At 39.8% G+C, this 27,119-nt stretch overlaps 1 protein-coding gene and 1 pseudogene across 6 annotated transcripts in view; one reads left to right on the top strand and one right to left on the bottom strand.

The window, feature by feature from the left end:
• KLHL32 (kelch like family member 32) overlaps positions 1-27,119 on the bottom strand; it is a 269,853-nt gene that overhangs the window by 58,060 nt on the left and 184,674 nt on the right. For 3 of the 6 annotated variants that reach the window (XM_073789446.1, XM_073789445.1, XM_073789447.1), the window contains one exon: positions 26,392-26,445. The exons of 1 other annotated variant lie outside the window; for it this stretch is intronic. In XM_073789446.1, coding sequence (XP_073645547.1) covers positions 26,392-26,445 — 54 coding nt within the window. Of the gene's footprint in view, positions 1-26,391; positions 26,608-27,119 lie in introns of those variants that run through there. 2 more of the 6 variants (XM_019929455.3, XM_073789450.1) reach the window with 2 other exon arrangements.
• Positions 6,892-6,999, top strand: LOC117307548 (U5 spliceosomal RNA; annotated as a pseudogene).

The raw sequence follows: 27,119 nt of genomic DNA, 5'->3' as shown, positions 1-27,119 counted from the left end.
TTTGTAGGTATATCAGGAAGCAAGAGAAGAAAAAGAAAGATTGCAACCTATCAATTTATTTTATTTTTTCTCAACTAGTTTTCATCTTGAAAACAGTTGTTGTTTGTATGTGTAAGATACGGGCAATTTGTTAGAGCCATTTTCATAAAAACAGGATACAGAGGAGATTATCTTTGTATTATGGACACAAGAGCAGAATGTAATCCTAAGCTTTTTGATTAGGTCTAGATCTCTTTCAAGAAGGAAAGGGGTAAGAACTTTCGGCTATAGACAAATAGAATGTCTTAAAACTAAAGCAGGTGCATTAAGTCATAAATAACAAAATTGAATAGTAGTTTAGAAAATAATATCAACAAAAATACAATTCATGTTATGGAGCACCTGAAGTAATTTAATTAATTGACTTAAGTTTGGCAAAGTTTTCCACACATCAGCATAGAGAGGTATATCTAATATCTCCAGTCAACATATTTGATAGAATTTATTCTTAGCAGTACCTATATTAAACTAGATCTCCTAAGCAATATAAATGTGGACCTGAAGCAATTAGCATAAAAAAAGTAAAGAAAATACTGAATAATTCTGCTGTGTTTTACTTGCTTTCTGACCAGTGGAATTGGGGTTCTGGACTTCCTTTTTCAGCTGATTCATTGCACTGGGAAAAATGTCTACAGAGAAGACAGAAAGAAATGTAGTGCCCTCAGACCATTACTCCTTGACAAACGTGAGCTGGGTTTTCATCCTTGTGAAAAGGATCACTAAACCGTCTGAAGCATTAGATGATTTCAGGCTTTCAGAGTTTCTATATCCATTTGACAAATGGCTCTAAAAGGCAAGGCATATTTTGGGCATGTCTTTTTAGTTTTCCAGATGAAGAGAATGTAGCAAGTGAATCTGCTTCCAATATATACTGAATTGCATCTCTAAATGAATAATGAGTGAAGAGAAATGGAAAAAGAATGTCACTGGTTACCAGGTAGCCTATGGATGCCACGGAGGCAGACACAATGTAGGGCAGATGAGTGACACTCTATGGCTGTTTTTCTAGAAACTAGTATTTTTTATTTAAATAAGATACTAACCTGATGAAAAAAAAATTACCTGTGTATGGTAACACAGTAATAATCAAAGATAGTGCAGAAGAAAAATGTCACTCATCAATCACCAAGTCTCTGCTGGAAGTGGAGAGTTTTCCCACAGGCAACATCCTGGTTTTTCTCCACCCTAATTTTAGAAGTTTCAAGAGATGGGTTCTAATTAGAATTCTACAACTTAATAAATGATTTTCCATTCTTTGCCCATAGAGTTTTCAAAAGTTTTCAGGGATAACTCAAGGTTACTCCTTATGCACAAGGTAAAATTTTCTGAAACTTAATCTTTCATATTGCTCCTAATTTGAGTAATTCCAGATGGTACTGCTTTGTTTTGTAACGAATTTCTTAGCATCCTGATATCCTAATGTTTCTGCATCTTGCATATGGATACTACAGGAAAACAACACTGGAGAAAGAGCAAATAAACATTCATGTCTCTATAGCCTCTTTTTATAGCACAGTGCTGCCCATTTAATTACTTTTCTCCTTCCTCATAAATCAGTTCTTCCTATGCCCTAATCAATCTTCTAGCCCATCTCTTAACACTCTCTGATTTACCTTTATCTTTCTAGCAAACAGTGTCACTTACTGTATAAAAGATATACAAGCCACAACTAGACTCTGCCTCTAAGAAAATTTCTAATGAATCAAACTAGCAGTGGAACAGTGACCACTGTGACCTATCTCTGATTCATTTCTGGCTTTCTGTCTACTTATCACCCCTTACGTCACAATATCATGATGGTTTCCATGTTCAATTTCCCCAAATACTATGTATTACAAACTACTTTGTGAACATACATTTAATTTGCACTTTCTGGGATAATGTTTATCTTATTTATCGCCAGTATGTCTAACTTCTCACATTTTTCATATAATTTTCACACATTTATTATTTATAAATATTTTCAGACTACACAAGTCATTCATACTTGTTGGGTTTACCTTTTCTCCAGATCAAAGGTAAATATAATTTACAATTCTGCCAACTTTGAACCAATCTCACCTGGATATGGTGTTATTTACAGATTTAAACCCAGTGCTTCTCAAACCTAACATGTGCATGAATTACCTGGTTTTCCTGGGCAAAATGCAGATTTTGATTCAATAGGGAGGGGGAGGAGGACTGCAAGCCTGCATTTCTAACGTCTCCCAGGTGATGCATAAGCCGCTAGTCCATGGACCACGTTTTGAGCAGGAAGGTTTTAGACAGATTCCCACTTATGAGACTGTAAATTGCTGCTTTATAAGAGTAAACGAAGTCTGCTGTTTCAAATTTTAAAAGGCTTAAATTAAATGAAGTTTAAGTAGGATGCTTTAGTAAAGATATAGGGCATGTGTAGCTAATACCATAGGTAAGACAGCATATTTCCTTTGTAGTAAGATATGGGTAAGCTCTTACTATGGGTAAGACAGCATTTTTTTTTGTTTGTTTTTGCGGTACGCGGGCCTCTCACTGTTGTGGCCTCTCCCGTTGCGGAGCACAGGCTCCGGACGCGCAGGCTCAGCGGCCACGGCTCACGGGCCCAGCCGCTCCGCGGCATGTGGGATCTTCCCGGACCGGGGCACAAACCCGTGTCCCCTGCATCGGCAGGCGGACTCTCAACCACTGTGCCACCAGGGAAGCCCAGACAGCATATTTTGAGAGCTTGGCTCTATAAATCCATGGCTGATTCTGATAGCATAAAAGCAAGTCATATAAAAACTCTGCAGTTTTGCTTCTGCAATAATACATAAACAAAAGTAAAAGTGTTACTGTACTCAGTTTTTACTTTGGTGAAAATATAAAAGAGAAAAATCACTGAAATCATGGATAACTCTTACTTATCCAAATAATGGAAGAAATGTCACAGAAAATCCAAAACAATGGGCTACCTCAAAAACACTTCTACACCGTGAACCTCTCCAGAGCACTATTCATTGCCATGCTGAATTAAGGGCAAGGTGGTAGAGGCAACCCTGGAGCCCATTTTAAGAGGTTTAGAAACTACAATAAACAGAAGACTGATTCATCATCAGGGCATCATGGAACACAAAGACCACAGCTAGCTTTTTGGGGGCTTAATGTTTGAAAATGTTTATTCTGGGAACTTTGGGCTTTTAATGATACTACACTTAGAAAGCATAACCCAGGGAAGGCTAATATCCTATTCTATCTTACTTATTCTGGCACACTGACATCCCCATCACCCTAAACTCTAGAATACTTTAATTGATTGTGGGGGTGGAATGGAGCATATAGTGAATGTTTTTGGGTTTTTTTTTTGCGGTACGTGGGCCTCTCACTGTTGTGGCCTCTCCCGTTGCGGAGCACAGGCTCTGGACGCGCAGGCTCAGCGGCCACGGCTCACGGGCCCAGCCGCTCCGCAGCATGTGGGATCTTCCCGGGCCGGGGCACGAACCCGTGTCCCCTGCATCGGCAGGCGGACTCTCAACTACTGCGCCACCAGGGAAGCCCTATAGTGAAAGTTTTATCTCAGACTCTTTAGGTAACAAAGCCAGCAACAGTGGAAAAGAAATCAAGGATTCAGTTTGGGAGGGCAGATCAAAGAGTACTTAGGAAACAGGGCAATTAGGCAAGATGTTTCCTAAACCATCTGAAACACAGGGACTGTCATCTCCAAAGACTATAGGAGATCTCCCAAGCACCCTACCTAACCCAGTCTAGTACATCTTACCCTGATGGAGAATTGTGCCCTCCTAAAAGGAGCATTGGCTACAGCTTATTCCAACATCAACTCATCTCATCCTCAGATTCTTGATAAGAACAGTGTCTGGCACGTAGTAGGCTAAACATAATTGTTGCAGAATGGAAAATCCTTTATAACTATTCTTAGGCTATTTGTCATATTTCTCTTGAACCAACAACATCAGTTCCTTAATATATTTATTTATCTATCTATCACAGTCTTCAATTTCCTATTTTATTATTTCATCTTTGTGGCTTTCCTATAAAGCCCTTATAAGCTCACAAAACTCCCCACGGCAGCATGCAATGTACTGGACTTACTTATATAAGGCCCTTGTTTTACTCCCTCCATAACTGGTGCTGGTCACCTCTATTTGACATTCTTGGCAATTCAATGAACATAGTAATCTGTTAATCCCTCAAATATAAAGTATTAGAGCAAGAAGAAACTTTAGAGTACTTTTGGTTCAAGCTTCCCAATTTTACTAGTAGAAATAAAATCCAGACAAGCTATTTGACTTACTGCAAGTCATGCAGCTGATTAATGGAAAAGCTGGAACCAGAAATCCAGTTTTTAAGTTATATAATGTGTTCTTCTATTATATCACATCATTATTATATCATATCATTATTTTTCCATCAATAATTATTTTAAGGTAGAATCCAAGCACTCAAAACCAAATGCACTCAAAACCAAACTTAATGTCCATATTGTCCATTTTCTAAATTAGAAAACTAAAGTCTGATTTTTAAAAATGTATACTTTGCTTCTAGATAGGTGACAATATTTTTCAATGAGTCTCATTTATGGATTACTTTTGCAGAAAAACCATGCATTTAATTGTATGGATTAAAGAGTTTGTAAGTAGAGAATAAGTCTTTAGGGGAAAGGGCTTCCTTTGAGTATTGAATTATTGTTTCACTTTTTATTGGAATATGTATTTTAACTCTAGGTTATTCCTTGTTAACTAAACCTGGCTCAAAAATATATGGACCGTGATGAAGAGTGGCCCCTGCTCGCTGCAACTAGAGAAAGCCCTCGCACAGAAACGAAGACCCAACACAGCCAAAAATAAAATAAATAATAAATAAATAAAAATTAAAAAAATATATATATATATATGGAAAATAATCTCTTCCTTTTAGTGTTCTCAGTGTATCCCCACTGATTGCTATTCTGTGAATAGAATATATAATATATAATACTAAATATAAAAGTATATAATTTTAAATTATGCAAAATTTTCTCTAATTCAATTAAAATATATAATCTGCTCATATGTATTTGAGAAATATGTCAATTATATGAACGAATGTTACATTAATAACATTATAAGCCCTCAAGTTATGATCCAAATTCCTCTACTGTTCTTGCTCAAACACACCCAGATAGAAGCTACTGCTTTAAAATCTACCTCTGCTTATGTATGTCCATACGTCTGTGTACTACCCAACGTGACCCTGAAGCAATGCCAAAACAATAAGAAATTTTACACTCACATATTTCCTGGAAAATATATGAATTATGAAGTCATCTCAAATCCAAGAATACACATTAATGCACTCTTCCACAAAACTGCCTTTATATCTTGCAAATATATATTAAAAATGCCCTTTACAAAAGCAGTTCTCATCAGATGAGTGATCAAATGTGTTTAACTAACGCTGACAAAAGATAAAGCTCTTACAACACTGTTGAAAAGCAGTAACTATTTCTTTCTCTTGGTTCACAAGAATTCTTTTTCACTGAAGAGGATATTCTCATCACAGAATTCCTCAGCCAGAGCTGAATGAGCAAGAACCGGTATTTTTGCCCCCAGTCTGATTCTGCCCCCTTGGCCCGGGGCAGCTATAATTATTCTCCTATTTTAAAACCTGGTTGCAGACAGCTTTGCTGAAGGGGCAAACTGAGCCCTGCCTTTTGCAGGAGCCCATGCTGTGAAGGCACAAGTGTCTATATCCTTGCCAGTCCTGTCATCCCACTAAGATAAGCCAGGGCACCAGTCTCCCCTCAGTGCCCAAAAGGCAGCACAAATTCCACGGTTCTGCAAATTCAGAAAGGAACAAAGGAAGGGCACAGGAACAAATATGCAACCACCTGGCATTCCTGAAGCTCCACCAAAGAGCCTGGGATGTTAAAGAGCACTTGAGCAACAAAGAGTGGGGAGCCATGAGCGAAAGCGTTAATAGAATGAATACAATGCACAGACAGAATTTTTCCTTTCCAAACAGAGGATCAAGGATGCTCACCATCTTCTAATCCATGTCCTCAAAGGGAAGTTGCACTGACTATTATATATTGCATTCAAGTACATTATCTCGTATATTATTTTATAATGCCTTAAATTCAAATAAACGTAAACATAAAACTTTAGCAAGATACCCTTTTAATATTATAAAGTTTCTTTAGATGATAAATGTGGAAAGTTTCCCTCCTGTATGTGAACAGGTGTTGAGACTTGCCATGTTAAACTACTGATACATAGAATCTCATTTCTTTAACATGAGTCATGTTAAAGCTCTAAATAGTGACATATTAAACCAGAATAATGACTGACATAGAGAGGAAAGTTCATATTAATAAATAAGTGCACAAAGTTTTATAGCCCTGTTCTCTTCTTTGAGACCAAATGAAAGATTTCTGTTCAAAAGGGCAACATTCCTATCTAAAGACACCAGAAACTAGGAACATAAGATCAGGGTATGTTGCTCTACCAGAACAGTGAAAATGGTACAATGGAGGAATATTAAAAATTATAACAGTGCTCACTTGAGTGCTGTAATTAAAACTGTGTCAACACTTTGCTTGTAAAACAGATTTTTCAAGGGAGGTTGTACATTAACCATTATAGCTGACTACAAACTTATAAAAGACACAAAGGCTATTTTTTCCTCTAAGAAATATATTTCAATAGAATCAAATCTGATGTGGTCCCAGGTTCATATACTGTCAGAAAAAAAAAAACTGACAGATTTTAAAAAGAATATTCAGCTTAGTAGATATGATAATAACACATATTCTTTCATTGTTCATTTAAAATTTTATGAAGCTGGAAGACTGACAAATGCTCTTATTTTCACCTTTAGCAAAAAATTTGTGCTTTGATAATACTCTGGTTTCTCTTCAGATTGTATAAATCTTTTACCTTTTACTAAAGATTTCCGTGGAAAAGAACAGTTATGAGGGGTTTTTTCAAGGGTTTAAAAAAAAAACATGATGTATACAACTTACCCTCAAATGGCTCAGGAAAAAAAAAGCACACATGTGTGCGTGCGCTCTCTCTCTCTCTCTCTGTTTAGATATCTATTCTGCTATTACATATATCTACAGATATTTATAGATAGATATCTAGATAGTGAGACAGAGACAGAACGTATGATAAAGCAAACGAAGTAATTTACTTAAGAAATGAGCAAATCATATGGGTGTTCTTTACTATTCTTATTCTTGCAACTTTTCTATAAGTTTGAAATTATTTTTAAAGAGAAAATTGAAAGAACAAAAAAGTGCTGATAACCATCTTTAATACATTTTTTTTTTTTCAAAAAAGTACATACTGCCAAGCATCAAAAGCAGGAGCCCTTGCAACCAAGGATGTCTCTTTCCCGTAGACAGCGATAAACACATAGACATGGAGGAATCACAAGGGAACCTGTTCTGAGGCATGCCACATTTAAGTTCCAGGTATTTGTGAGGACAAATACAAGTGACCTGAGTTGGTTCAGTCTTATAACACAAGGCGATTTTTTAAAAGGTAAATTGTGTGTCAAGATGAAGAGAAAACAAAGATAGGAAAAGAGATGAGGTTAGTATACTGTGATGCCTTTTCCACCTCGAGAATTGGCCCCCAATTTGAGCTGATCTTTGAAAAGTCAATACAAAGAACAGCAAGAGTATGTAGCCGACACTGGACCAGTCATTTGGCTTCTCATCTGTAAAACAAGTGAGTTGATGAGAGAGTCTCTTTTATCTCTAGTATGTATGTCACTTACAGATCCACCAAAAAGAAATATTTTAAAGTAGAATCCTCATATACACACTACTATATATAAAATAGATAACCAACAAGGACCTACTGTATAGCATAGGGAACTATACTCAATATTTTGTAATAACGTGTAAGGAAAAAGAATCTGAAAAAGAATATATATATATGTATGTATGTATAACTGAATCACTTTGCTGTACGCCTGAAACCAACACAACATTGTAAATCAACTATACCTAAAAATAATAATAATAAAATTTTTAAATTAAAAGTTTGAAAACTTAAAAAAAAAAACCATGAAGTAGAATCCTCCAACATTCCTACATGTGGGAGAGACAATAAAAATTAATCACTGTGGGGCTTCCCTAGTGGTGCAGTGGTTGAGAATCTTTCTGCCAGTGCAGGGGACACGGGTTCGAGCCCTGATCTGGGAAGATCCCACAAGTCGCGGAGCAACTGGGCCCGTGAGCCACAGCTACTGAGCCTGCGCGTCTAGAGCCTGTGCTCCGCAACGAGAGGCCACGATAGTGAGAGGCCCGCGCACCGCGATGGAGAGTGGCCCCCGCTCGCCACAACTAGAGAAAGCCCTCGCACAGAAACGAAGACCCAACACAGCCAAAAATAAATAAATAAATTTAAAAAAAAAATTAATCACTGTGTCTAGTATCCAAGTCACAGATTTCTATAGCACAAATAGTTTTTATAAATCTCTTTTCAGAAAAACAAAGTGATGGTTTTTTTGTCTGTAATTCTGAACTCAACAGAAATACACACACACGTGTGTGGCATGTGAAAGTGCATGTGTACACAGGCTCACATAAAAATAAAATAATCTCAGCCAAAGAACACACATTTCAAGTTTGTAAGTGATTGCTTCAAGGTACTATTTATTTAAAACCCCAGAATGTGGTTTTATTTAGAAATGAAAATATTTAGTAAACTATTCACATGAAATTTTACCTCAAGACACTCTTTAAATACACCACCCCCATATCTGGAATATACAAAGCTTTTTATATAGGAAGAATGTCCGACAGGACAAGAAAAACAATTAACGTCACCTATGCCAAAGATGCTGCAGGGAAAATGGAACCTATTCCTGGTCTCCTCACACTTGAGCAAAATACAGGAACAATTAGAAATAGCTTCCTATACTTGCCTTCAGTGGTCTCTGAACCAAAAGATAATACTCATTCATCTAATCATTGATAGCATCAGAGTATCATTTGAGGCTAGACTGACGGGTGAGAGTTCTAAGTATGATATTAGTGATGCATATTTATTTATGACGACTTTCTGGGTATAAAAGGTAATGTGGTCAGTGAAATATTAAGCTTATATGGTCAGAACAACACTGGAAAATCAGAGAAAACCAATTTGGTCAATAGAAGAAAACCCTGCTGTATCCCATTGGCAACAGGGAGTAGAAGTGACCCTAGCTGGGTCACACCATGTCACGTTATTTTCCAGCTACTGCATGCATTGAGGATGCATTATCAGGGTGAAGTCAACTGAAAGGACAGGGAAATCCTGATGCTTTTTTCTACCGCTAATTGGTACATGCCCATAGATGTGCATATGACACAATGAAAAGGAGACAAGACTTTATGTCAAAAGACCTGTTTCTGAAACTTAACACATTTGAGCATTTATGAAAAACACAAATATACTGAGGCTCAGTTTCATCACCTGTAAAACAAAGATGATGTTGTTTACATCATAGGGTCAACATAGGATTGAATGAGATAACATGTGAAAGTGCTTAATAAACTATGACATTTAGACAATAAACAGAATTAATATGATGCAATGCACCACCAAGAGATGGAGCTAATCCTCAACTCAACTATCCTTCTGAATTCATGATAAAGCCAGCACAGACAATTCTTATACAACACAATATTGCACAATATTGACACAAATTTTGAGAGATCTCTGTAGTTGATAAGGAATTTGCTACACAGTATTAAACACTTCACATGCTATAAACTGATAATAAAAGCATGGCAGATAATCTGTTGCAGATTAAAAACTAGCCCTTATGATAAGCCTATTTCCACACCAATGAATTCAGTAATTCTAACCCAGTTATTAAAGGTGTGTGGCCTTGTTAAACCCCAGTCAGAGAAACATGAATGAATGAAAAGAGAGACACAGACATAAACCTACTTGTCTCTGTATAACACTCAGTATACATTCACTTTCTTTACTTGGCTTGAGTGTCCCATTAAAAATATTCGAATTCATGTCCATCAGTTCCCTCAAATCTCAACTCAGTTAACTTAGTGGCAAGGAAAAATATGTATAAACTAAGCTATCTGGCTTGAAAAAACTAAAATAACAATTGATTGAGTTGATTGCTTTCTTCCTGTTTTGTTGCTCTGGGGTAAATGATATAATCACGAATCTTTTCTTTTAGTTTTTTCATTCATCCACCCCTCAATTTCTTATTGAGTGCCCAATATCTGCCAGGAACTTACTTGGTGAGAAAGAAGATCCTCATTGGTACACATATATACAGTCTTCTTGCCATTCACTTTCAAGCTCTATTAACACCATACATCTCAAGCCTTACTCTTAACCTCAAGTGTCTTAACATATCCCTGTAAAATATACCCAGGGAGTATGAAATTAGGGGAAGAAAAATCCTACAATTTTGGAAGGTTCAGTCTATTGTAGGCAGATTTTCAGACACAAGCAAAAACCATCTTTTTATGTTGCCATTTCCCTCATGGGTGTTTTAAATATTGCTGGTACATTTTTAAACTTTATAGTTTTTTTAAAAGCTGTTTAATTTGTAAACATGCCCTGGAGCATCCCGGGGGCATCAAGCCTTTGAATATTTCTTTATAAACTGATTTAATAATAATGAACCAATTACAGGTTCACTGGCACATACACTCCCCACCTGAAATGAAACCTTTAATGACCAAAAGGAGCTCACAGGCTCAAGCAGCTGCCCCAGCTCACAGATACAGAGATAGTCAAATCCCTCAAACAAGTGGTACTGTGATGAATTTAGATGTTCAGGAAGTACCTATGCTGCATTTAAGGGTTAATGTTGGCAGCCTCCGAGTAAAAAGAAAAGAATCCTCAAAGGTCAGTTTAAACGTTAATTTAGGGCTACAGAGTACAGTAATTGGAGTGGGGAACCCAGTACCTGATGCCCATGACTAAACACGGTCAGAGGCCAGACTCTACTATCAAGGGGATGGAGCTGGTGGGCTGCGGTGCCAGGGTCTACACCCTCGGTGAGTTGCAAAGAACACACATAAATGCCATGCCAACCACTGACCTCCTTCACTATGTGAATTTCACCCTGCCTACTGATGCCTGAAAAGAATACTTCACACTGCATTCTCCAACTTCATTTTATCACTGTATAAGTAAGTGGGTAACGCTGAATCCTCTATTCACACCTTGAAGCACCTTTGAGTATAATATACAAGTGATACTTCTGTCAAAGAAGATACATTTTTTTTTAGCACAATGATGACATATTTTGAGTGGGGGAAGTGGCTTACAGAGCCAATTTATAATAGTCGTGTACAGAAAATAGGTATGTGCGCAGACGGGCCCAGTGCAGGAGAACCAGTGGCTTGACAATCTCAGAAGACCTGTGAGTGGGGAAGGGGCTGCAATGGGTGAGGAAAGGAGTACTAGAAGGTAGTAGCCGTTCCAAAGGTTGCCTGGTGAGGAGGTGTGTATCTCAGTCCCAGGGCCAGCCACCCAGAAGGAAATGTGTGGGAATTATGAGAAATCACAGATCCAAGACATCTTCATAAGGTTAGGAGGAACAATGTGTTGGAACCTTGAAGGCAGAGACAAAAGGGTTGAAGAGGAAAGAGAAACTGGGTCCAATGACTGTCAGCCCTGCGAGCAGAGGAAATGCCAGCCCAGGCCGGGAGATGAGGTGTGAGACACTCTGAGGACCCTCTGAAGTGGGACATCACTGCTGAGGGGATGCAGTTTCAGTGAACGGAGTCAGCGTGAGAGCACAGTTCTGGGAATGTGGTGGAGAGCTTATGAGGACATAGGGAAAGTCCTTGGTTTTGGGATATCAGTTTTCCACAACAGGTAAAGGGTTCAACAGGTTGGGGGAAGGCAGAAACCCAGTCAGGCTTGGACCAAAAACAGTTTGAAAGAATGAATTATACTTCAAGAAGAAATTCTTTGCGTAAGTCTCATTAATTTGTAAACATAGTGAATCTAAAAATAAAATATAGATACCACTGTGACAAGTCACACTATTTTTTAAATACCAAAAAACTCTCTCTTGATTGACTGATACATTTCTCCCCATTTAACTTTTTACTCCCCATTGCTGGAATAAAAACAAGACATAACTAATCAGTAATTTTACTAAGCACCCCTGAGAGTGATTTTATGCATGCTATCCAGAAAGCTAAACAAAAATAACCATTTGTGGTCTAGTGCAGTGAAGAATCTGGTGAGACTATATATATATATATATATATATATATATATATGCACAATCCTACTCTCATATCTTTTAAAATATTTTAAACAGCACTGTTGCTTAAATAAGGGCTGCATTAAAATAGTAACTGGGGGCTTCCCTGGTGGCGTAGTGGTTGAGAGTCCGCCTGCCGATGCAGGGGACACGGGTCCGTGCCCCGGTTCGGGAAGATCCCACATGCCACGGAGCGGCTGGGCCTGTGAGCCATGGCCACTGAGTCTGCGCGTCCGGAGCCTGTGCTCCGCAACGGGAGAGGCCACAACAGTGAGAGGCCTGCGTACTGCAGGAAAAAAACAAAAAAACAGTAACTGGATTCAATGACAATTCATTTTTTGAGCCTCTTCACATGAGACTGAATTATCGCTTAATGACTCTCTTTACCATTCAAAAACGAATAGCTTTTTTTTTAAAGCAAGAAATAGTGTGAAAATAGAACACTTGAAATAAAATTATAATCATTATGATACTGTCACTTTAACATCTATAGACTTAATTGTTTTACAATTGACATGTGAGAAAAAACGTCCAAGGCTAGATAGAAATATGCTGCTGAATGTTCACTGGGGGGAAAAAAACCTGAAGACAACAGAAATGAAAAAGCAGAACAATGATTCTGGCTCTTAGGTGCCTAATTTAGGAGACCACTATGCACAGCTTGGAGACAGAACTAAAGGTTTCCTTTATTTTTCTTTTTAAAAGGTATGCATAAAAGAAGATTGTAATGAGCTACACATTGTAAAGACTATTAGGTGCCTGCATCTTTTTTACCCTACGCTTCAAAAGGCAACAAGATTAGGCACTGGGATTATACAAATTGAAATTTGCAACTTTTAATAACCTTCGTACTCCTGCAGACAAATATCTGTCTCTCTGGCTCAACCCCTCCCCCATGCTTCCCAAGAAGGGAAAAGGAGTCAGATGTTGCCCTTGGAAACAAGAATTCATCAAACTATTCTGAGACATGCTGCTGAGAGAAACATAAGGAGAATGGAGCCTTCAGTTCCATATATGCGCCCATTCTGAATTTACTAGCTTTGCTGGTTGGTGTAAGAAACAGGGCAGAACAACTGAGGGAGCTGCTGCATTAGCAAACTGGACAAAGTATCCCTGTCGTTTATACTTCCCCACTGCACAACCGGGATGGAAACATTTGCTCTATTGGAAGGCAGTGATAAGGATGGATTTTTAAAGTTTCCATTTTTAAGTGAAAATGAAAGAAAAATGCTCTTCTAGATGTGTTGTGCCTTTGAGCTCCATTTGAAAAAAGAAAAAAAAAAAGGCAGAGAAAGCTGCTGTGAAGGTCACCGAGTGAAAGAACTTCCTCAGGGCACAGAATAAATTAAATCCCAAGGAAAAAATAAAATGTGATTTCCAGAGTGTGAGGCACAAACTCCAAATGACAATGATTGACAGCCAAACTATATCCGTGCAATATCCAAGACTGCACGTTCTCATTTACCTCAGTGTAGCCAGCAAGCGCCCATTAAACATCCGTCTGATGCCCAAATTAACCTTCTTGGCAAACTGAAAGAGGCACAAACTATCATAATCAACCTTTCATTATCACAGCAGCCTCTAGTTAAAGGGTCAGAATAATTGTGCCATCAGAGCCTTGATTGTTTTCAATCAACAGACGGCTGGAGTGACAGCTCGGTGATGGAGGGGTCTGATGAACCGCACCAGGCCTAATCAGAGCAGATGAAAGGAAGGCATGATTGGTGCAAATGCACAGTCGTGCCTCTCCTTTTCATTTACAATCTGAAATTACTCTTAAATTTGTGGGGCTTTTTTTTTCCCTCCCTTATGAGTACCACTGAAAGAATGTTTGACTTATTATGAGTTCTGACAGTGCAGAGTTATAAAACACAGGTAGAGTTATCAGCTGAGGCTTTAAGTGGGTATTCAGCATAATTCTAACAAATTCACTCTTGAAAAGCACAAAATGACTGAAAAGGCTTCCAATGACCTAACCTCTCAGTGCTGTTTGATTAACAGACCCATTCATTCTGCTGGCATTCTAAATGATGAGAAGATAAAACCGAGGGCAGAAATACCCTGTAAATGTTTTCTCTCAACCCCTCTGCTCTGCTTACTTCAGTACTAGTTCCTCTGCCCCAAATCCTTACAGTTCTCGAAGAACACCACATTAATAAGACCTCAAAGAGCTCATCCATCAGAGGGTATGGATCAAGTAAGGGTGGTTTTGAGTTAAGAACATGAAGCTATACTGGAAACCACAGGGGTAGGAAAGACTGGAACCCACCAACCTTATGCTGATATCAAGAAGAATATTTGGGGAAAAGGAATAAAACTTTCTGTGATAGGCCAGGCTAAATTTGGCATAAAAGGGATTTGGAGAAAATTGAGACAATATACAGCTGCATTCATATAGTAACAATCCAGACTATAGACATTAATATCTTTAAAAATTTATAATGAATGAAATATACACTTGGAGTAGCAAAAATAAGTTCTAACTTCTATTTTCTTCCTTAATCTTAGGATCAACCAGCCAATAATGAGAGTAATTATGATTCAGGTCAGTATTGCAAAACGAAGGAAAGTTTTTAGCTGCAAAAATTAATATGCATGCAACCTGTGGTGTGCGTGTGTGTGTGTGTCTACCTGCAAGCGTGTGTATGGTGTGAACCCCACCTGTATATGTGTAAGAGACAGGGGAAAGGGTAGTTTTTAACCTCTCTACTCAAAATTTTTACATAAAACTTAGGCCATTTTATTTGTTAGAATGTGAGTTGGAACGATACGATAAGGGTACATAATTAACAAAGTAAAAAGAATTATTAAAAACAGCCGGGGGCTTCCCTGGTGGTGCAGTGGTTGAGAGTCCACCTGCCGATGCAGGGGACACGGGTTCGTGCCCCGGTCCAGGAAGATCCCACATGCCGTGGAGCGGCTAGGCCCGTGAGCCATGGCCGCTGAGCCTGTATGTCCGGAGCCTGTGCTCCGCAACGGGAGAGTCCACAACAGTGAGAGGCCCGCGTACCACAAAAAACAAACAAACAAACAAAAAAAACAGCCTGGAATTTTCCATGCAATATTTAGCAAAATTTGTCCCCTCATAGCTAGACCTCATTTTATGGGTTAATTGCTCACAGCAAAAGTATTGAGAATGCACAAAATTCCCATAGTTCTACTTACATGTAAATATACCTCAAGCAGGATATTACTAAATCTGTCATATGACTTTCTGTAGCATTTCAAAGTTTTCATTTTGACTGTTTTTATAGGAGACAATTCTCAAAGGAAGATATCTGGCACATGGTTAAAACACAAGCATTTTCCAAATCCATCCTTGTTCTCCCACCAATTCCTTAAGCACCCCATCCTTCAGTAGTCACCTTACTTCTCATGTGCACACAGGCGCCCCCAGCAAGCTTTATTGATGACCGGGCTCTGTCATCTCCTGAGGGCTTCATTCTTCTCCCAGAGTGGCACTGGCTTTTAAGGCACAACTTCCTTCTGCCCGGAAGGTAGTTTGTATATTGGTCAAATAGGAGTGGCTCTGGGATACTGACAGCACATGGGATTTAAAAGATCTCCTGTTCACAGAACAGGAGGATGAAAAGCAGGCCGACCTGGGTCAGTACCTGTTCTAACCTCTCGAATCCAAGAGGTGTGGAATTCATCATTCGAAAGCACTACACAGCCCCTCTACATGGCCTAAATTGTACAAGAGATGAAAAGAGCAGAAAGATTCTTCAGGGGACCTGGCAACCTGACAAATCAACCCCTTTGTTTACTCTTATTTACTCTTTCTATTGGGCTTCACTCCAGAGTATACGGTCCCAGCACTGGGCAGAATAAGAAATCACTTACAGCCCTCGGCAGGTTCAATGTCATTCTCACAGCCAAACAGAGGGACGCCTAAAGTCTATCTGTCTCTTAACCAAGCGTCATCCTTTCTGGATGGAGAAGTCTAGTTTTACTTTCAGCTGTGAGTAATTTTCCATTGTGATTGGCTGACCTATAGTCAATTTAGTATAATTAATGCCAAATTACATTGTAATTCACCTAGAATTACAAATTAAAAGCTATATTAAGAGCAAATGAATTAATCAAATTAATGATATTATGCTCACTTGTTTTAAAGTGTTAATAAGACAGGTTCTCCTAAAACATTTAAACGTCAGTGCACCATCCATCACTACTTCAATTACCTGATTTCCTTGTGTGGCCAGAGGAGGTGGCATGTGGGCATTTCTCATCAACAAGAACACACACAAAGAAGATAAGTGCATTCAGCCACCAGCTGGCCCAGCTCTTTTTAGCTTCTGTTCTTGACGCATAAGTAATATCTGTGCCACTTACTGGAACTGACTTGCAATACTTCCTGTCGGGACCTCCCTGGTGGTCCAGTGGTTCACCTGCCAATGCAGGGGACACAGTTTCGAGCCCTTGTCCAGGAAGATCCCACATGCCGCAGAGCAACTAAGCCCGTGTGCCACAACTACTGAGACTGTGCTCTAGAGCCCGTGAGTCACAACTACTGAGCCCGCATGCCACAACTACTGAAACCCACGCTCCTAGAGCCCATGCTCCGCAACAAGAGAAGCCACCACAGTGAGAAGCCTGAGCACCGCAACTAGAGAAAGCCCACGCACAGCAACGAAGACCCAATGTATCCAAAAATAAAGAAATAAATAATAAAATAAATTAATCATAGAAGAAATTTTTTAAAAAGATACTTCCTATAGACAAAGGGGAACAATGCAAAAACCTGTGCTATTTATCTTTAGAACCCATCAAATATTTTTTTTTCCTAAGAGAATTTTTCTTCCTGGTTATGTTTTGTCTACCAGAATATTGAAATCTGTTTTCATTCCTCCAGTGTGGCATCTCAAGTAACAAAGAGGCAGTCAGATTAAGGAGAACCTCACCACAGAGAATGCATTACTCTGTACTGTGGACACAAAAGAAGTCTAAGAATTATCTTTATCTCTGAAGGCTGCCCACGATTACTCCCTTAGAATAGCCACCTTTCCCCTCCAGGTGTGTTGAGTTGAGAGATGTTCTTCCTTGTTTTCACTTGTAGCAGAAGTCCTGGAGGCAGGAGTGGGAGAAGCAGGGTGTAAGGATGTCAGTATTCAACAATAAATGCCAAGGCTTCCCCAGACTTCTCTTTGGAATATACACAAGTCTAGAGCCTCCAGGTCGTTCCACGGCTAAGTTTAGATCCTCTCCTCTAGAATGCCCAAAACAGGTGATCTCCATGGTCTGACGTGGCCAACTAGCATGAACACTGTGGCCAGCAAGCACTCAACTGGCTTGATAAGGACTCCTATAGAAATAGTTTGGCGATGCAGGACATGGGGCACAGGCTCATTTCTATTGGAAAGAGACTAACATTTATCAATACTAATGAATTAATATTTTTCTCCCTTTCTCTTAAACCCCATATCTAGGCCATCGCCCAGCTGTCAATTTCTGCTGCATAAATTTCTCAATTTCAATATTCAGGAATAAAATGAAGATATCATGATGAATCATTTCCATTTGTTCCATCCACACTCTAACAACAGTCTGCAGACTTCCCACCACGCAGTCTGTAGGGCTGCAGCAGAAATAACCACGCTCTAGGTTCTTCTTCACACTGATTTAAATCTCTTGATCAGATTTTTTTTTTTTTTTTTTTTTTTGCGGTACGCAGGCCTCTCACTGTTGTGGCGTCTCCCATTGCGGAGCACAGGCTCCAGACGCGCAGGCTGAGCGGCCATGGCTCACGGGCCCAGCCGCTCCGCGGCATGTGGGATCTTCCCGGACCGGGGCACGAACCCGTGTCCCCTGTATCAGCAGGCAGACTCTCAACCACTGCGCCACCAGGGAAGCCCTCCTGATCGGATTTTTAAGTGATCCTCCCTCATGGGTTTTCTCTTCCTGCTTTATACTTTATCACTTTATACCCTGAAGGAATGAAAAGTGGTTCCCTACCTCTGCCAGAATTCGCCATTCACTCCTTCTCAACAAACCATCTAGGGCCTCAATTTTCCAGGCTCTGATAAAGAAAGACCCTCAGCAACACTTTCTTGTATGACTTTTATTAGAGTCATTTTGCAACTTCCCAGAGCTGCACAACAGGTGAAAGTGAAAATTGGTAATTTATTAGGAAACATATACTGCTGGTTCACTCATTATAGAGTAATATGACCACTTTGACTTTTGAGAAGATGTATCAGGTACTTTGAGTTTCTGTTTTCTTAGAGACTTGGAGTATTTGAAGAGAATACAGTGAGACCCACATTGAAACCGTACTGTGAAGGGAGTCAACCATTTATCCTCTGTGAGTTTCCATTTCCTCACTTGTTAAAATCTGGGTAATACTTGCCTTATCTACCTTAACGAGGCTGATGAGAGACTTGAATGAGACTATGTGTGCAAAAATGCTTAAAAAGTATAAAGCTCTCTAAGGACTGTAAAAATTATCATTGCTGCTATTATTATTGATGAACTTCTATGCCTAGCCTCGAGGTTTCTACCTCATGTTTAGCATATAGTTGGGTTTTATTTTTAAATCCCTGATAACCCAGGTAGCAGCAATATTACTGCTGGCTACCAATGCATAAGTAATATTTTCCAGTCATCTTTTTCCTTCTCACAGTAGCAACAACAAAAATATCAGTCTGGAAACAACATGAATCACAATGAAAATTAGAAGCAGAGAACATAAACATGTTATATCTCATAAATCACCTTGTTGTTCTGTTGTGCTCATTTAAGAAAAAAAAAAAAAGGAAGGAAAAAGAACTATTAACTCATGGGAACAGCAGCACATAAATACAAGTCAGGTCTCCGTACTTTCTGATAATCACTGCCCCTCACAGCTACTTGACAACACAGGATCAGCTGGAGCAAAGTCCCTCTGAAATAAATGTGTCATGTGTCTCGCAAAGGCACATGCTCCAGACAAACGACAGCAAGGCCACTAGTCAAGCTCCTCAGGGATGAGTCCTCCCAGAGGAATCAGCTGCATGTAGATCAGGACGAATGCCTAAATATACACTCTGGCAGCTCCGAGCACCAAGCCCTGAAATAGCAGACACACTCAGTGTCCAGCTGGGGGCGCCCCAAGGATCAAACATCCTCCAGGCACAGCACTATTTGGGATGTGAACAAACCACTATTTATTCTCTTCACTAACATTTAGTAAAAAGAAAATGGAGATATCCTCATCACATTTGTAGAAAAGACTGTAGCTACCTGGGAGGGACTGCCAGAAGTTTCAGGAAGAAAATTGAGAAGTGGTACACATTTAATTACTTTAAGGAATGGTAAGTAAAAAAATAAAACGAGATATCATGAAGAAGCCCAGAAAGTGCCTCTCCAAAAAAAAAAAAAATAGTAATGAGACATGCATAAATGAAATTAAACTGAGGAAGGGTGCAGATATGATGAAAAATTGCAATTTGGGCGGGGGGATGAAGGAATGAGAGTTCTCAGGTCACAGTATTTTATGCCATTTCTAGTTACCAAGGTCCTAGCATTAAGAATGAGGACACCACTTAGCGGAATTTTTTGATTAAATGGTCACCCGCAGTTTGATTTCTTTGAGGCTTGGACTGTACTACAGGGATTGACAAAGGTTTGCAAAGCTGTTTAGAGGACACATACAATGAACAAGAATTACCAATGAAAAGAGCACTGAAGAAAAGGCAAAGGGACACTGGGGGGTGTTGAAATGTCCAAACAAAAGGATTTCATTTTCCAATCCACCCATATCATTTCAACACGGCCAAAATTAGCACAGAAATCACTACTCTATTTGGCACAGGTCAGTCTCCACTGGGAAGGAATCGGGCGCAGGGGGAAAGAATAGCAAGTGGAAAGTTCCACATCAGACTCTGTAAGATCCATGATAGCAGGGCCACATGGGACCTTTCTGCAACCGACTGCCCAGAACCCATCACGCAGCAGCAGCAGCGGTGCTTGAGAGCACGCGACTGGCTGGAGTAGACACTCGATGACTCTTTAAAATGAATGAAAGATTGAATTTAGCACATGGAGCAAAGAGAGTTAGCAACATGACACAGGCATGAAGGCAGGCAGAGCTGGCCATTACCCCTTCAATCTGCAGGCACTACACCAGAGAACAGGAATGGCCAAACCCTTCCTCATTTCTCTTAAAGTCATGGGATTAATTTGATGCACCTCTCCGTCCACCACGCCCAAGTATTTTTGCACTTCTATTATGAATTTAGAAGCTGTGGACCAAAGTGGGAAAAACCCAAGAATTAAAAGACGTGAATTTGATTTCTAGCTTTGTTACTTCAGTTTCCCATTTGTGAGACAAAGCAAAGGAGCGCAAAGCAATGCGAGATGAAGAAGCACTCTGGAAACTGTGATGTGATATTCAAATGTGAAGTATTATGATAGTATTGTTGGACACACAGTACTGTTTGAAGTCCTTGCTTCTCCCTGGCCAGATGTGCATTTGGGACAGTTTATCATCTAAGAGATAAAAGACGAAAGCTGAGTACGTCACTAGTGTCCTCTATTTTCCAACTATAAAGGGATAGTAGCTTTTTGTTTGGGTTCACTTTCTGGGACTCCTTTTGAGGAAAATGATTAAATCAAACTCTAAGGTGGGTAGTTTGTGGAGTAGATAAAAGCCCAGGAGGGGCTTGTCAAAAAAAAAATCACCGCATCTGAGGTTGTTGACTACTCTAAACAGTGTGTGACTTACGTCTCTAGAGATATAAAGTGAATGTGTTATTAACAGATGCTAAGGTCTGATCTTGTCTGACATCAGTGATGTGACCACTGAATTGTTTGGTTCTGTTATCCACTGAAGTCCAGGCAAAGTTAGACTCAAAATATAAGGAGGAGCCCTCAACCCAAGGTTAATAAAGGAAGAAAATCACTGACATATGTACTATCCTTATAAAATAGAAAGATAAGGACTTCCCTGGTGACGCAGTGGTTAAGAATCTGCCTGCCAATGCAGGGGACACGGGTTCAACCCCTGGTCTCAGAAGATCCCACATGCCACAGAGCAGCTAAGCCCACGCGCCGTAACTACTGAGCCTGCGCTCTAGAGCCCATGAGCCACAATTACTGAGCCTGCGCTCTAGAGCCTGTGAGCCACAACTACTGAAGCCTGCACGCCTAGAGCCCTTGCTCCGCAACAAGAGAAGCCACCACAATGAGAAGCCCACGCACAGCAACGAAGAGTAGCCCCCGCTCACCGCAACTAGAGAAAGCCCACGCACAGCAACAAAGACCCAATGCAGCCAAAAATTAATTAATTTTTAATTAATTTTTTTTAAAGTAAGATAAGTCCTCTTCACTAAAAGTAGGAAGCAGTTAATAGATTAATAATTAAAGGTAAATAAAACTCCACATTCAGAAATAAAGTTAAGATAAATCTCTTTAACCTAATAATTTAACACTTTTATAAAGCTTTTTACCCCAGGATCTAGCTTCTAACACTGTGCCCAGCATAATACCCATTTGTACTTCCACAAACTATCCATTTTTAAATGTCCTTCTTGTTTCTGCCTCTTCAGAGATGAAATAATAATCCAGAGAGCTAGACAACGGTTTAAATTCAGAAGGATCCCTCCCAATTGGGGTTAGACCTGGAGAGGGAAATGGAGTTAGCTCACCTGTACCCTGCCTTACATTCCATGGTTTGGGGCATTTAGTAGGTGCTCAATAAATACTGATGGATGGACAGCCACACTTTCTCCCTATGCTAGCAAATATAAGAATTTACATTATATTCAGGTTTTTCTACAAACTGTACTCTCATGGAGAGTAATCTCCTCCTCATTCTCGGAAAGGAGAACCTGAGATATAAAAGGCGGAGAATGTACTTTCCTGAGAAAAAACAGATTAGCCAGCACTTCCTATGAAATGAAAACAGACCTAATATGTGGGAGTGGTATGGAACTGTTTCATGATTTCACTCTAAGTTTTAGAGCAGTACCCCCTGGCTCAGTAGTCTGAAAATATACGTTGAATCTAACAAGAGAAATTTAACAGGGCCCTGTTGAAACCAAATCCCAAGTCAAAGCTAAAACCCAAAAGCAAAATACAACAGTGGAGATTTGCCAGGTCACGGATGCCAGTGACCTCATGCCCCATGTTTCTTCCTCGGCTGATTTGCTCATTTTTTAGTCTCCTCTTTCCTTGAGCCCAATAACCAATTTAGTGTCTTTCATCTGCAACCTGAGAAATTGCTGGCCTTGAACCCTAAGACCAAACTGTTGAGCTGAATCGAACTGAACTTTTTTAAAAAAGGATTTTTTGAGGGGACTTCTCTGTCCTTATATATCCAAAGTGTGTATATGCTATGGAGAACAGTATGGAGGTTCCTTAAAAAGCTAAAAGTAGAACTACCATATGATGCAGCAATCCCACTACTGGGCATATACCCTGAGAAAACCATAATTCAAAAAGAGACATGTACCACAATGTTCACTGCAGCACTATTTACAATAGCCAGGACATGGAAGCAACCTAAGTGTCTATCTACAGATGAATGGATAAAGAAGATGTGGCACATATATACAATGGAATATTACTTCAGCCATAAAAAGAAATGAAACTGAGTTATTTGTAGTGAGGTAGATGGACCTAGAGTCTGTCATACAGAGTGAAGTAAGTCAGAAAGAGAAAAACAAATACCGTATGCTAACACATATATATGGAATCTAAAAAAAAAAAAAAATGGTTCTGAAGAATCTAGAGGCAGGACAGAAATAAAGACGCAGACGCAGAGAACGGACTTGAGGACACAGGGAGGGGGAAGGGTAAGCTGGGACGAAGTGAGAGAATATGTATACGTACAGCTGATTCACTTTCTTATACAGCAGAAACAACACTGTAAAGCAATTATACTCCAATAAAGATGTTAAAAAAAAAGTGTGTATATGGGGCAGTATCTACATTACCTGTGAATATAAAGTGAAGTTAACGAATTAGACCAAGTAGTTTCAGGCTATGGAAGGGAGAAAAAAAATGTCTAGGGGGGATGAAGAAGGCTTCTGTGAGAGAGGACACAAGATAAAGTTTTAAAAGGTCGGATGGAAAAAAAGAGGAGACAAAAAGCACAATCTTGGGGGATTTCATAGGTTTCCAAATCCACAGAATGGTTATCATGGACTGCAGCACATTTTAGCAGGAAAGGGACTGGATAAGGGACAGCAGGAAAAAGTAAAAAAAAAAAAAAAAGTTTGTTCCCTGAAGATAACTTGATGGTTCTTATGACACATCTTTATAGCCAAACTGCATGAAGTCTGGTGAATAGTAAAATATTGGGCCTTTTGCCAAATAAAGGGAATATCTCAGATTACATTATCAGTAGATTAGATAGTGGAAGAGCCACATGAGTAGATGTGTGTGTGTATGTTTGCTGCATTCTCACATAAGTTACCAGTTGCACATAATCAAACAGCACTACCCCTCCATCCGCTTTTCTATTACTTGTCCTACTTTGTGCCAATTTCCATTTTTCTCCCCAACACCCCTTGTTTCACTGTTCTTCTTTAAGACATGGGATAGGGATTTGTCAAAGTCAATGAGCACTTTATTACAGTGAGAACGTTCCGTAATGAACAATTCAGCAATTTAATGAGATTCTGTAGATCTGTCTCCAGCCTGTCCATCAAGTTTCACTTCTATAAAGCACCCTGACACTAATCCTCTGGCATACCCAATCTGCACCCTGGGCTGCATATTAGATTCTTCCATGGTATATTGCATTACTAGTATAACCTCAGCAAAAATGATGAACTTAACTATACTTGAAGCAATATAACTGGACTGATTTGATTTTTATCTATTGGGTTGAGTGTGAGGGAATTACTTATTTACTAAGATAAAGCAAAAACAGTTTCTTATTGCCTGCTGAATGACTAAATTGATAATATTTATGTGTCTTTTTTAATCCTTTCTTGAGGACCAGGTATAAAAAAACATTGCCTGCAGCAGAAAGCATCTTTTGAAATTCTACATTATAAAATTAGTAACATATTTAGAGAGGCAATTATAACTTTTTTTTTTTTTTTTTTTTGCGGTACGCGGGCCTCTCACTGTTGTGGCCTCTGCCGTTGCGGAGCACAGGCTCCGGACGCACAGGCTCAGCGGCCATGGCTCACAGGCGCAGCCGCTCCGCGGCATGTGGGATCTTCCCAGACCGGGGCACAAACCCGTGTCCCCTGCATCAGCAGGCGGACTCTCAACCACTGCACCACCAGGGAAGCCCTATGATAACTCTTATGTGAATAGTATGGAATTTTTGGGCCATTCACACATCTGTACATTACCATGTCGATATCGGGCAGTGCCTTCAACTGTGCCACAAGAAGAGAAGCCACAAGGATGGTTGGCTCACATCTCAATCAGGTTAATTAAATACAGAATTCATTCTAAGTCTTTGTTTTTCCCTTTGGGAAGGAAAGAAAAATTTGGCAGTTCCTCACTTTGAGCTGACCAGAGTAATTCTGATGATTTGTGTTTTCCATAGATAGTTAAAATTCATACCAAAAACTCACCAACACATTTGACCTCTGCCTGAACAACCATTATGAGAAATATCTAAGAAGCAGAAAATAATTTATGGCTTGTATTTTTTCACTGATATTTTCTTCTCAAGACAGCGTGGAATACTGGAGAGATGAGGGCAGGTGTCAACAAATCTGGATGTGAAGGCTGGCTCTGCTCTGTAACCCTGAGGCAAGACACTGAAGCCTCGTTTTGCTTGTCTGCAGGATGGAATGATAACAACCATCCTTCAGGCCTGTTGTGATGATAAGTTAATAAGTCTGCAAAGAGCCTGGGTCCTGAAAGGCCCTCAGTACACTGCAGGCCTTATTATCCTCACTGGTGGAAGCAACAGTGAAGAGGGAAGTTGCTGATTAAAGTAAGATAAAGAAAGAACTAAGGGAGGGTTTCCCTGGTGGCACAGTGGTTGAGTGTCTGCCTGCCGATGCAAGGGACACGGGTTCATGCCCCGGTCCGGGAAGATCCCACATGCCGCGGAGCGGCTGGGCCCGTGAGCCATGGCTGCTGAGCCTGCACATCTGGAGCCTGTGCTCCACAACAGGAGAGGCCACAACAGTGAGAGGCCCGCATACCGCAAAAAAAAGAAAGAAAGAAAGAAAGAAAGAAATAAGGGAGAAAGGCACTGGGAAAATTAGCAATCAGTAGAATCAGATGCTGATAATTAACAGCTACCTATGACTCCGTTTTGTGCAGAATTAAAGTATTCTCTGAATGTCATTTGATAAGACACAAGGTATTTATTGCCTTATCAGCTAATAGAAGACTTCATATTTTCCCTTGTATTCTGTATATAAATATTTTTCAAATGATCATGAAATCTTGAAAGTATGGCACCCTAGAAGTAACAGGATGGCTTAGCCACTGCTTCAGAGTAAGACAGACAGTATAAGAAGCAGTGGAAGATGGGCTCTGACTGTTTCCCAAAGACACCGTGTGGATTGTTCAAGGATAGTCACTGGGGATGAGCAGAAATGGATTTCAATTGAATAATCAAATTGAAAACACAAAACATCCTCCTGTCCCCTAGGCAAAGGGTATCTGAAAAGAATGCTATGTCAGGTGAAAAAGCAGGGCTTCGGAAAATAGCAATGAATGCAGAATGAACTAAGGAGGGAGATTTTTCCACTGTCAAGGGAGGAGAGCTTCCTCTCATTTAAGGTCCCAGCTGCTCTCTGCTGCAACAAAGAAATGTTTCTGAATTGTTTCCAGGAAAGTCCAGAATTTATTCTGAGTCCATTGGTCTTAAATAGGCATAAATACCACTTTAACAATCCACCCTTCTCATATTCAGTTTAAGTAACTCTGTTTCGCAGGGGAATAAAAACCCTTGACTCTTTCTGATGTAACCACCTTTGGTTCTGGGAAACCACGGTGAGGGTGTGAGGAATCTCACCTGCGATTCCCCGAGTTAAGCTGAGTGGGCTGAGGCCTCAAGCCTCAAGGGCTGGTGTTCTCCAGTTACTTGCCCATCACGGAACACTGACTTCTAAGACTTCGATTCCAATGTGGACCAAACCAGACAAAATAGTTGTCGTCGTTCCTCAACCCTTTAACATTTAATCATTCCTTTTAATCATGACTTCACGCCCAAAGAGGACCCATGCAGAGTGCCCTTACCTGCCATATCTGCTGTTCACTCAAGGAGGTCAGGCGGTCGCTCTTCAGGACCTCCTGAAGCAGACAATAAGGGAGCGTTAGAATGTCTTCTGGGCGACTCTTCAGGAGCTCAGAGAGATGTTTCACTAAGAAATCGATCACTGCCTTCTCCAACAAAGTGAGGTTAAAGAGGTCAGCAAGTCTGTACAGATCCAAGTAATTAAAGCTATTTAATTCCTGGTGCCAAAAAAAAAAAAAAAAAAAATGGAGAAAAGATCTCTTAGAAATCAATCCAAGAAAGAGCAAGCAAGAAATTCAGACTGACTCCCTCAAGTCTGCATGACAGGAGTGGGAGAAAGGGAACTGCGCTCCACTGATAATGTAAACAGCAACAACATCCGCAATTATACGGCTCTGGGCAGGGAACTGTTGTTCTAGAATTTAACGTTTTTCCTTACTTTGCCCCTCTTAAAACCAATATACTTAAAGACATCTTAGAAAAGGGACTGAAAGGGGTTTCTGGTTTTACTGGCTAAAATGTTACTTTGCAACTTTTTAGAAACATTTTACCAAAGAAAACAATTTGTCTACCATATTTTACAGCTTTCAGGTGGTAAGTGTTTTCTACTAAAGATAATATGAGGGCAGGTAGAGTGGGAGCCATGACTAGATGACAAAAACTATAGCCCTACTCTTTTTCTAAAACTTCAAATTAAGTACAAATTTGAGCTAAAAACAACCTATCCTGA

Source organism: Tursiops truncatus, chromosome 12 (assembly GCF_011762595.2).
Source record: "Tursiops truncatus isolate mTurTru1 chromosome 12, mTurTru1.mat.Y, whole genome shotgun sequence".
NCBI classification, from domain to species: domain Eukaryota; kingdom Metazoa; phylum Chordata; class Mammalia; order Artiodactyla; family Delphinidae; genus Tursiops; species Tursiops truncatus.
This window is presented reverse-complemented; position numbering and strand designations above follow the sequence as displayed.